We start from the raw sequence: 10,738 nt of genomic DNA, 5'->3' as shown, positions 1-10,738 counted from the left end.
TCTCCTCACTCACAAAGCCCTCCATAACCAGGCCCCCTCCTTCATCACTGATCTGCTCCACTACCATCCCCCTTCCCACAGCCTTGGCTCCTCTGATGCCAACCTCCTGTCTCCACCACAGAGGACCAAGCACTGGACCTGGGGTGACAGAGCCTTCTCCATAGCTGCCCCCTCCCTCTAGAACTCCCTCCCTAAAACATCAGAAACTGCCCTGATCTGTCCACGTTCAAATCATTAATCGAAACTCACCTCTTCAGAAGTGCTTTTAATGTGTTATTAATGTTGTATGTTATATACTTTTGGTGTGTTGCTTTTGTTTATTTAACTTGCTTAAAGTGCCTCTGTGTACTTCGAAAAGTACTTTATAAATGTATTATTATTATTATTAGTATTATTTTCATCATCATCATTGTCATTATTATTATTATTACTATTATTATTTATCATGCATTGCACCAGAGTTGCTCTCCATTTATCCTAGTAGTGTGTTAGATGTCAGTGGAAGTGAAGGTGATTGCTAAGCACTGAACTACAATGTCAATCAATATTTTGCAGTTAGTCACATGTCAAAAACGTTGAGTAACCCATCGTAAATTAACCTTAAGAGAGTGTCAGGAGCACAAGTGCTAACCTCTACTCACATAGGCTGGGAGAACTCGGGGGCTTCGTCATTAACATTAGCCATGCGTATCCGTACGGTGGTAGTGCCTGTGCGGGGGGGTTCCCCTTTGTCGACAGCCATCACAACAAACTCATACAGGTGGTTGGGCCTTTCATAGTCCAGGAGGCTGGTGGGGAAGATGGTCCCATGGGGAGAGATTGTGAAGTCTGGACTCATGGTGTAATATGTCAACTCGGCATTCTCCTCAGAGTCACAGTCATTGGCCGACACTGGAGGGGAGGGGGGGAGATGGATAGAATGGGAGAAGTCGGAAGAGAAAAGTTAAATGTGGTTGCAAGGATAGTATGAGTCTAGACAGAGCTATGGAGATATTTGTGAGACAGGAAGAGAGAGAGAAAGAGAAAGAGAGAGAGAGAGAGAGAGAATTTTGAATTTTAAACAACTCTTTATTTTACATAAAACAAAAAACTCAACAGACATCTATTTCACAACATCAACATGAGCAACTCCTTTACATTAAGACGTCCAAACTACTACTTTCGGCTGCTCCCGTTAGGGGTCGCCACAGCGGATCATCACATTAAGACGTCCAAAAAAAGTCTTATTTTTTTTATTTTTTTTTAGAATAGTGGTTCAAGTCACATACTCCCAAAGGATCAAAAGAAATATTATGCAAAGACAGAATTGAATACCAATTGCCCCTCATTGAATAAGCAAATGGCTTTAGAAAAACACCAACGCAAAATAAATTCATCTAAGTTGTTCATTAAAGTAAAGAAACTGAAATCCACTCGGACTCTCGCCTTCACCCTTGCAATGAACAAAGGAAGTAAATCTTCCTCTGAATCATTATTAACTTGACTTTTCCTGCTTCTATAAATCAAAAACTTAGCTTGTCCCACAACAAAATTTAACAGTTGCCACCTTTCCGCATCCTTTCTCTTGTACCCAGCGCCAAAGATAAAAACAGTGTCATTCCATTTTTCGTTACAGTGTGTGAATATGATTTGTAAAGCTTCAAAAAGCACCTGAAGTCTTTCACATTCCACGAAACAATGAAAAATTGTCTCTGGCGACTGACAGAAAGGACACTTAACGGAAACAGTCAGGTTAATCTTAGAAATTAAACTATTAACTGCCAGCGCTCCCTGTAGGATCCTCCACTGCAAGTCACCTGACCTTTTGTTCAGAGGGGCTTTTTACAGCACCCTCCACGCTGGCTTACAATCATCTGCCACTTTTAGCTTTGTTCTTCATACATTGTCCTTTCTCTCATTCAGTATATACTTATTCATGGCTATAATACAACATTTGTTCAAGGCCTTTCCATCTAACATGTAAAGGTCCATTTTAGTAGCCAAATTTGGGAACAGCAAAGGTCTCATTAGACCAGTCTGGTCCATTTGGAGGCCCAACTCAGGGAAAGGCTCTCCATTATCAGGAGTCTCAGTCCCAATGGCATAGTCATGCAGCATGTCCAGTTCCTCCCTGGTGAGTCTTTTAAGGCATGTATTCAGAATGTCTCTAGTGTGTCTGCTTGACCTCAAGCCCAGCAGTGAAGCCGTTGCCTCTGTGTTAAGAAGCATTGGACCTGCAGCATCCACAATGTGCTTCAACTTAACAGTTCCAGCTGAGCATAGCCTCCAGTTGAGACCTGGTTTGCTGTCATTCTGAACGTCCAGCCTGGCCCCATGGATTAGAGGTTCTTCCAGAAGCCAAAACGGCGATGCTGTAGGCTTCAGTCTGCACCACTTAAATAGAGTCCAAGCTTTAAACAATCCTTGAAAGAAAGGTGGCATGTCATGCATGCTCTTAAAAACACAGTCTGTTAGAAACAAAGAAGCGTCTAAACCCAAACCCTGTACCTTCATTAAAATAATGCTCATGAGAGGTCTCCACAGTACATCATCAGTCCCTGTGAGATAACGCTGTATGAATTGTAGTCTAAAGGCTGCTACTCTGCTCTCTAGATGCACCAAACTCTGCCCTCCCACCTCTTTTGGTAGGTATAGTACATTCTGTGGTACCCAGTGCAGTTTATCCCCAAAAAAAGTTCACAAGAATAGACTGTACTTTTTTTAGCAATCCGACAGGGGGCTCCAAAATGGTTAGCTAGTACCAGAGGGTGGAGGCTGCCAAGTTATTAACAACCAAAACTCTTCCTCTGTAAGACATTTGTGGTAACAGCCATCTCCACTTTTGTCATCTCCCCTCCACCTTTTCCACCACCCCTTCCCAGTTTTTCCAAACAGTCTGGTCATCAACCAGAAACACTCCTAGGTACTTGAAACCTCCCCTCTTCCAATTTAGCCGAGCAGCCTTATCTTATACCTCTACATGCTTTGAAAGGTTTACACAAAACACCATTAATTTTCAGTACACTCACAATATCATTGTACAAAACCTTAATCTTGGCAACAAGTCCAGCGCCGAGGCCAAACCTTTCTAACACTTTCCAAAGGTATTGGTGCTCAACCCGGTCAAAAGCCTTTTCCTGATCCAATGAAACCAGACCAGCATCAAAGCCCAATGGACCAGAAACTTCCAAAACGTCCCAAATTAGTGACACATTGTCAACAATGGAACTGTCGGGCACACAGTAGGTTTGGGTCTGATGGATGACTTGGTCTATCACCTTCTTCAGTCTGTTGGACAGGAATCTGGAAAGCCGCTTGTAATCCGCACACAGAAGAGAGACCAGACGCCAGTTCTTGATATCTTGCAGGTCGCCTTTTTTTGGCAACAACATCAGAACAGCTCTCCTGCAGCTCTGGGGCAAAAATTAGTCATTAAAACATTCAGTGAAGACCCAAATGATGTCGTCACACAGTTCAGCCCAAAAAACTTTGTAGAACTCAGGTGGGAGTCCGTCAATTCCAGCCCCCCCGCATGCTCTGCAGCGCTGTAGACAGCTCATCTGTAGTCAGAGGACCCTCCAACTCCTTGTTAATCTCCTCTGAGATTCTGGGCAGCCCACTGCAGAAGGAATCAAATGCCCCTTCATTCTCAGTGTACTCACTGCTGTACAGAAGAGAGTAAAAATCCACAGCTCTCTTCTGCATCACACTGGCCATAGTCAGCAGGTGTCCTGTTGTTGACTTTAAGGTGTGAATGAACCTGCTTTGTCCATTCTTTTTTTCTAGGCTGAGGAAAAACTTTGAAGGTGAGTCCAGCAGGGCGGCACTCTGAAAGCGAGACCGGACCAATGCTCCCTGTGCCTTAACACCCAGCAAGTCAGCCAGCAAGGCTTTTTTGGACTTGAGGTCTTCAACACAACCTCAGTTTCTTTTGGACCCTGCAGAATTCTCTAGCTCCACTATTACAATCTCTAGATCCGTCATAGATTTGGTAATGTCACGAGAGACACTGAGAGTGTACTGTTGACAAAGCTGCTTAATCTGCACTTTCCCATAATCCCACCACTGTTTCAAAGACGTAAACTCCCCTTTCCTAGTTTTGAAAATATTCCAAAAAAAAATACAAAGGTTTCTTTAAAGTGTGCATCTAGTAACAGAGCAGTGTTAAAATGCCAATGAGCAGAATTGTGTTTTACTTTTGCAGTAAAAACATTGCATGTCACCGTTGAGTGATCTGAAAAACCTATGGGCATGATCCTACATTCTTTAAAAATGCTAAAATTATGGCTGAAAGAATAGAAACGATCTAGTCGTGCCATAGTAAAAGATATTTCTCTACTATGAACCCAGGTGTACTGCCTAACATCCTCATGCATCTCTCTCCACACATCAACCAAACCATGAGTTACTATCAACTGCTTGATTGCATGTCTGGAGGCAGACTGAGGTTCAATATGATTTCTGTCCATATTATCATTTTCTGTGCAGTTAAAATCCCCTTCCAGAAACAGAAACTCTTCAGGTCCACACTGATTCAAAACCACACTGAGGTCAGAAAAAAATGAACTCTGTCAGGCCCTGCATTTGGAGCATATACATTTACAAACACCAAAGTAAAGGACTCATATTTGGCTCTAACTACCATTAATCTACCTCTCACTATTTCCTCTACTACATAAGATTGTGGTAAAAAGTTTTTAGAAAAGAGAAGAGCCACTCCTCCACTAGATTTACTCAAGTGGCTTAAGACAACATCGCCATCCCACTCCTTCTTCCAGTCAGTGGCATTCACTATATCACTATGTGTTTCCTGGACAAACATGATGTCAACGAGCTTTAGTTTTACAAATTCAAAAAGACATGCTCTCTTTCTCACGTCTCTTGCTCCATTCAGATTAAGTGTTGAGACTTTGAAGTTGGCCATCAAGACTGATGAGAGAAGAAACACATAATAAAAGAACAACATTAAGCAGAATGGGAAATTATGTGTTACACTGCTTCTGACTCTTCATACTTAATTCTTGTTTGATTTTCTGAGCCATTTTCCTTAACCTGTACATCTCCTGATCAGTGTAGCCCTATTCTTTTTTTCCTATCTGAGATTTAACAGAGTACATAAACAATTCTTTGTCTGCAAAAAAATCCTCAATTTTGACATTTCTCAAATTTTGTTCATTGCAAGAAATTCTTAATTCGGCGTGCATCATAGTATTCTTGCTTTGTTGCCCCTGACAACTGGGAGGAAGTGTGAGTCTAGCTGTCTACACCACTATCCTCCTCCTTAAACTCATCTCCAGACATGTGGACCTCTTGCTGTTTTTTTTTTCTTTAATACAGGTACCTGGCTGTCTATACCACAGTCCCCTTCCTCCTCCTCTTCCTCCATACCCAACTCAACCTCAGACAGTTGTTCCTCGTACTGCCTGCTTCTCTCCCTTGTTATTGCTCCTTTTTTGGCTTGAGAGCCACTCGTTTTAGCAGACTGCTTTCTCTTTAGTACAGGAATCCTACAGATGTTTTGTCCTCCACCAAATCCTCAACGCTGCACAACACTGCGCCTTCTGCAGCTCCACCTGTAGTGTTTGATGCCACTGCCTGTTCACTTTCTGCTTCTTTTTCAACATTTATGTTTTTCTTTTTAGACTTTTCACTCTGTTTGGGTGGTTCAGTTTTGTCAGTGTAATGTAGAGTCTGTCCCTTTTCTGTTGTCTCTTCACTGTTCTGCCTGGTTTCATTATTTGTTTTCTGTTGTCTCTTCACTGCTCTGCCTGGTTTCACTCTGTTTCCTCTCTTCTTCATGCTGTTTTGTCCTCAGAGTGTTTCTCAGGACAAGCCCGAACCAAATGACCCTCTCCTCCACAGCCAAAACACTTCAAGGTCCCAGAGTTTACAAAAATAACATAATCAAAATCATCTACCTTCACGCTAAAAGCTACGTCCAAGTCTTCGTCTTTTTTTATTCAGGATCATGTGAACCTGTCGTCTGTGTGAAACTACATGGCGCATCAGCGGCGATTTGCAGCCAGACGACAGTTTCCTGATCGACGAAACTACTTTTCCATACCTCCACAGCTCTCTTGTCAAAACATCATCGGAGATGAACGGCGGCATGTTTGAAATGGAGACTCTTGTCGACGGCGTGGTGAGCGGCGACACCGACACCAAACTGTATGTCATTAACAACAACGCCGGCTTCAACCACTTTGTTTGCTTTGGCTACAGTGTCGACAAAAATCACCACAGCGCCGTTCATTCTAGCAGCAGATTTAACGCCGCTGTGACCCACAGCCTCTCCCACTGCCAGAGCACAGTCCTCCACCCAACACGGGAGACTAGGCGACACTTGAAGACCATGTTCCCTGGTGAGTTTGGTAAACTCCATGCCGGCGTTTAGCACGCCGACCGCGCACGCACACACACACACACACAAAACCCCTTGAAACCTCCTTATATACACAAACCAACCCAGTAACCCTACAAAACACACTATGTACAATATTTACAAGGGAAAATAAAGATAGAAAAAAAAAGATAGAAATAAGCTCACAACCGCTTTCAAACGTCTGCTCGGCACGCTCACTCGCACTTCTGCTCAGAGACAGAGAGCGAGCGAGAGCGAGCGAGAGCGAGAGAGAGAGAGAAAGAGAGAGAGAAAGAGAGTTGAATTACATGAATTCTTTTAAGGCATTATTAAATCAAACAAACGAATAAACTGCACAGATATAAAAAAATCAAGACAACATGAATGATTTTATAAAGATAAATAATTAATTTTGTAAAAAAAAATGCACATCACACATCACTTTTGATGTTATTGAATGAACCATTTACATTGTTTTATAAAATAGATCTTTGTTCTGGCTCTCATTATAAAAAAAACCCCGAAAACATCAAAAACAGTCTGTTGACGTGGTGTGTGTGTGTGTGCGCACGCGCATAAAATTACAATTCAAATTTCTCCTTGTTTAGTTTTCTTATTCCTTCCCAGTGATTATATTTAGAAACACTCCCATCACAAATGCTGAACGCTAAAAGATACGAAATAAGGCTCCTAATAGTGAGTGAGTTTAAAGAGCGAGGGAGAAAGAGAGACAGCAAAAGTTGAATCAAGGTAGACAGTAGAAACCAGACACTTTCAAAGACAGAGACTGGGTAATTTTTGCTGTTCTGTCTGAGGGAGAGGACTTGCTCTGACTCTGTACACAATCTATCTGGTGCTCATGGTTTGTGAATGAAGGTTAAGACTGAAAGGAGCAATAGGGAGAACTGAGGGTCTCATGGACAAAAGTGCTTCGTTCTTGAATACAGGGACAGAGATCATTATTCGCAAAACATGTTTTGGAGGAGACTGTTGTTTTGCAACATTTCTTTTTCTGCATTGGGAATCCAAGGACCAAGGGCTTACTGGGCCTCAAATTGATTGCCTTGCTAAAACTGAAAGCAACACTGGGGATTTGAATAAGCACATTTTCCGCTAACAAGAACATTTCACCGTGAAACTCTCAATTCTCTAATTCACCTTACACTGCATTTGGCCCATGCACGTGCACACGCGCACACACACACATACAAAGATATGCACAAACATGGATGCACCTCTAAACACAGATGCATGCTCACAGAGACAAACACACACACACACACACACACACAAAATACTAAATTACATAAATAACTTCCCTTTTTTCAGCTACCAAACTAGACCTCTTCATTGCTATTGAACCTGTAGGGGAGCTGAGAGAGTAATGGTAAACCCTAGCACAGCTTGAATGAAACAATTTCAGCAGGGCTCAGTTATTAAATAAAATATGTCTTGACACATTTCACCATCAAATTAACATTCTTGTAAATATTAAAAGCATTCTGCATATTATAAACTAGCAAGTCTCATAATAATATTGGCTTGCAAAAAACACTTCTAGTAAATTTAAATTACTCTCACATGCACCTTTTTTTGGTCAGTAGATTATTTAAATACTCTATACACTCTGAGTACAGGCAAAATAGCTGATTTCCAAATATTATTTGGGAAATATTGGCACAAATAAAATAGAGATAATGTGAGTACCAACCACCTGACACATTTATGTCAAGTCTGCTTAAAAATAAATAAATAAATAAATAAATAAATACGTATGATTTACCCGCATATTGAAAAGTGACATGCCTAAATATGCACGGCACTAAATAGAAATAATGTAAATTATTACACTTCCCTTCTTAAAATGTTTACTTTGTCAGTGTTCTTTTGCCAGGCTCCACTGCATAATCTTAGAAGTGTTATTTTATATTGGTCAATGTTAGTGCTGACAGTCAATTACAAAATGTAATCGCCGAGGGATGTAACAGCTGTGATTAATCAGGATTAACACAAGTTTAAAATACTACTATTTACTTGTATTTTATTGGGGGAGATAAGACAAATACACATGTGATCTTGGAATAAACAAATGCATGACAAACTGGTTAGAGGAATCAGAGTTTGTTTTTGTTTTTAACTTTATAACATCCATCTGGAAGCTTTTTAAAATGAAATTTGCCGTTCAGGACACCGGGGCATGTCTCCTGTCATCATGTTAACTGCGTTTGCCACGCCTTTCAGTAATTCAACCAGGTAAACATTCACACTGGAATTAAGGGAGGAAGTCGAGGTCAAACTTGGTAATGTGATTAATTTGCCTTTAAAAAAAACAACAAAAAACACGTTAAAGTCTCCAGAGCATTAACACGTTAACGTTGACAGCCCTAGTCAATATACTGCCCTTGGTGAATGCAGGTACAATGTCAGATGTATTGTCACCAGACAATGAGTGACAACCTATCATTTTTTACAGTAGGTATAAAACAGAATAGTGGTGTCTGCCGAGGAGGCACATCCACACAGGGTCATCACTTAACATTGAACTGTCACAGTATCATAGCTACTGTGGAATCCACATCCTCCAGCTGACTGCCAACACACCACCTAGCTGGGGGGTAACGTGTCTTTCTGACACACAATGTCTGTTTTAAAGATGGCTATGTTAGGAAACCATAGGAGCCTCAAGTCTCCATGGAAAGGAAGATAATTGGCTTGCTTGGTACTCTGATGTTCCTTTCCAACTCAGTGAGGTACACATTTGCCCACTCTCAAGTTAGAGACGATTAAAGGATTACTAGTACATGGTTAAGCTAAATCAAGCTGCACAGAATTTCCCTACTGATTTAATTACTGTACATATTGTACAGGATCTCTTACCACTTTAAATTAAATGACTAAACTAAATGCCTTCACATTTTATGATCTCCTACATGTACCACAGGGGCAATTGTGCTACTTTTGAAAAGTTTTACTATATTATTTTTTCATCCATGAATTTAGTGACAGGAATAAATGTGTTACCAGGAAGGGAGGAGGAAGAAAATTTAGTAGTAATGAATGCCTTTCTTGAAACCCAGTCTCATTTATCTCCATAGATGTCACCCATATGCTTATATGCTGTCTGCTTGCCTAGTCTGTTCTCCCTTTCACAACTCCGATGGAGACATCCTGCTTCAGCTCAGCATCCGGGTAATGCTTAACAAAAACACACACACACACACACACACACACACACACACACACACACACACACACACACACACACACACACACACACACACACACACACAAAATGAGCAGGAGAAAAATTCTTGCTTCTTGGTAACCTTGTTGATGGCAGCAGGCTGGACATCTGCTGTGCTTCCTACATCACACACTCGCCTTCTTGCATCAACTCACCACCCCAATCCAACATACACACTAGTGCATGGATGTGGAACTTTCTGACCTTATACACTGGATCACTGCCTGGGATCCCTGTAGCACAGGTACATTGCTTGATCTGTTGTGATCAATGCATACTAGTTGAATTTATTTCATCTGAAAATATTTGCCCCAGGGGAAAAGGAAGACTTTGTCTGTCTGTTTTTCAGTCCATCAATGCAATATTACCATAACTGAAGATCCAAAGAGGGTAAAATGGGGCTAATTGATAGCGTTTCCAAGAGTCTCTTACTGTACAAACCAGCACAGTTAATAAAAAATACACAAATTAAATAAACCTACAAGCGGCAATGGGGTCCAAGCACTTAGCGTGATGTGCTTTAATACATAAGCTTAGTGAAAACTCCTTAACACATGTCTCAAATTTCAGGTTGCTATCTCAACGCATTCACGAGTTATTGGAAATTCTGGAAAATTAGCTATTTTGATAAAACTTGATTGGCTTGTATAATCGAAACCATATGGAATATAAAAAAATCTGAAAACGTAACTTTTTCTGGCTGGGTTCATGGATGATCCCTGAACCATCCCTGGTGATACTTTAGTGATGTTTGATCAAAAATTTGGCAAAATATAAAATTTTGTGCATACAGTACTAATTACAGTATGACAGTGAATGTCACTGCAGACTCGTTGTTTGACATAGCTGAACACTAATTGAAACATGATATCGAGCATCTGCACAATGTGTCAATTTTGGTTGCATTTGAATGAAGACTTGTGGAGATATAGATGTTAATTGATTTTAAATATTTTGGAAAATACAGAGTGACGGACTTCTGAATTCAACATAGGTTTCAGTGAAGCAAACTTGTCACACATCAATAGATATGCTTGAAAAATGTCAGCTCTTCAGGACTTAAGGGTGATCTTTTTTAAAAGTTTGGAATGTGAAATGTCTTGAAATTTAGACTTGTAATAAGCCACGCCCACTTTAATTAATCATTGCCAAAT

The 10,738-nt window shown here is 40.8% G+C and overlaps 1 protein-coding gene across 1 annotated transcript in view; it reads right to left on the bottom strand.

The window, feature by feature from the left end:
* si:ch211-186j3.6 (neural-cadherin) overlaps positions 1-10,738 on the bottom strand; it is a 666,499-nt gene that overhangs the window by 419,249 nt on the left and 236,512 nt on the right. Inside the window, 1 exon segment of the mRNA XM_056278708.1 lies at positions 642-891. Within this exon segment, the coding sequence (XP_056134683.1) occupies positions 642-891 (250 nt within the window).

This window comes from Lampris incognitus, chromosome 4 (genome assembly GCF_029633865.1).
Source record: "Lampris incognitus isolate fLamInc1 chromosome 4, fLamInc1.hap2, whole genome shotgun sequence".
Classification (NCBI taxonomy): domain Eukaryota; kingdom Metazoa; phylum Chordata; class Actinopteri; order Lampriformes; family Lampridae; genus Lampris; species Lampris incognitus.
The sequence above is the reverse complement of the archived record's forward strand: the minus strand, read 5'-3'. Positions and strand labels throughout refer to the sequence as shown.